The sequence below is a fragment of the Herpailurus yagouaroundi genome, unplaced genomic scaffold (genome assembly GCF_014898765.1).
Source record: "Herpailurus yagouaroundi ecotype Mexico unplaced genomic scaffold, PumYag 220, whole genome shotgun sequence".
NCBI lineage: Eukaryota > Metazoa > Chordata > Mammalia > Carnivora > Felidae > Herpailurus > Herpailurus yagouaroundi.
Genome location: NW_024412451.1, coordinates 6165915 through 6167499, shown reverse-complemented (window position 1 = coordinate 6167499; position 1585 = coordinate 6165915). Strand labels below are relative to the sequence as shown.

The window sequence follows — 1585 nt, the reverse complement described above, 5'->3', positions numbered from 1 at the left end:
CCCCACACACACACTCAGAGAGGGACTCTTAGCACACGAACGACGTGGAACGGACGGGACCCTACCACACGCGCCTTCTTGGGCCTGGCTTCTTTTGCTCAACGCGATGCCGGCCCATGAGATTCGTGGTGTGTGTGAATAATCGTGTTCCACCGTAGAGACAGACGGACACACAGCGCGTGCCTCTCCAGGGCTGACAGACATCGGGGTCGTTTCCGGTCAGGCGGTCACGAACGCAGATGCCGTGAGCGCCCATCACAGAACCTTGGATGGGCAGCTGCCCTCCCCTCTCCTGGGGAAAAAAAGGCTCGGGAGGGGAAGGCCCGGGGGGGGGGGGGGGGGGGGGGGGGTTGTTTAGACTTAACCGGAACAATCCAGTCGTTTCCCGAGGGTGGTCTTCCCGTCTGACACGCCCACCAGCAAGGGGCGGGGCCCGCTCTGCGCCCTCGCCCGCCCTCACTCTCGCATTCTCGGTGATTTTCCGATGACCAGCATTGGCGTGGCTGATCCGTGTCTCCCCTCCCCCACCGCAGGTGATCCGGACCGACACGTTCAAGCACCTGCGGCACCTGGAGATCCTGCAGCTGAGCAAGAACCTGGTGCGCAAGATCGAGGTGGGCGCCTTCAACGGGCTGCCCAGCCTCAACACGCTGGAGCTGTTCGACAACCGGCTCACGACGGTGCCCACGCAGGCCTTCGAGTACCTGTCCAAGCTGCGGGAGCTCTGGCTGCGCAACAACCCCATCGAGAGCATCCCCTCGTACGCCTTCAACCGCGTGCCCTCCCTGCGGCGCCTCGACCTGGGCGAGCTCAAGCGGCTGGAGTACATCTCGGAGGCGGCCTTCGAGGGCCTGGTCAACCTGCGCTACCTCAACCTGGGCATGTGCAATCTCAAGGACATCCCCAACCTGACGGCCCTGGTGCGCCTGGAGGAGCTCGAGCTGTCCGGCAACCGGCTGGACCTGATCCGCCCGGGCTCCTTCCAGGGCCTCACCAGCCTGCGCAAGCTGTGGCTCATGCACGCCCAGGTGGCCACCATCGAGCGCAACGCCTTCGACGACCTCAAGTCGCTGGAGGAGCTCAACCTGTCCCACAATAACCTGATGTCGCTGCCCCACGACCTCTTCACGCCCCTGCACCGCCTGGAGCGCGTCCACCTCAACCATAACCCGTGGCACTGCAACTGCGACGTGCTGTGGCTGAGCTGGTGGCTCAAGGAGACGGTGCCCAGCAACACGACGTGCTGCGCCCGCTGCCACGCGCCCGCCGGCCTCAAGGGCCGCTACATCGGCGAGCTGGACCAGTCGCACTTCACCTGCTACGCGCCCGTCATCGTGGAGCCGCCCACGGACCTCAACGTCACCGAGGGCATGGCCGCCGAGCTCAAGTGTCGCACGGGCACCTCCATGACGTCCGTCAACTGGCTGACGCCCAACGGCACCCTCATGACGCACGGCTCGTACCGCGTGCGCATCTCCGTCCTGCACGACGGCACGCTCAACTTCACCAACGTCACCGTGCAGGACACGGGCCAGTACACGTGCATGGTGACGAACTCGGCCGGCAACACCACGGCCTCGGCCAC

General features: G+C 65.2%; 1 protein-coding gene across 1 annotated transcript in view; it reads left to right on the top strand.

Annotated features, from left to right (window-relative positions):
• The window catches only part of LRRC4B (leucine rich repeat containing 4B), a 45223-nt gene that overhangs the window by 37340 nt on the left and 6298 nt on the right, over nt 1-1585 (top strand). The window contains exon 3 of the mRNA XM_040458197.1: nt 534-1585. Within this exon, the coding sequence (XP_040314131.1) occupies nt 534-1585 (1052 nt within the window). The remainder of the gene's footprint in view (nt 1-533) is intronic.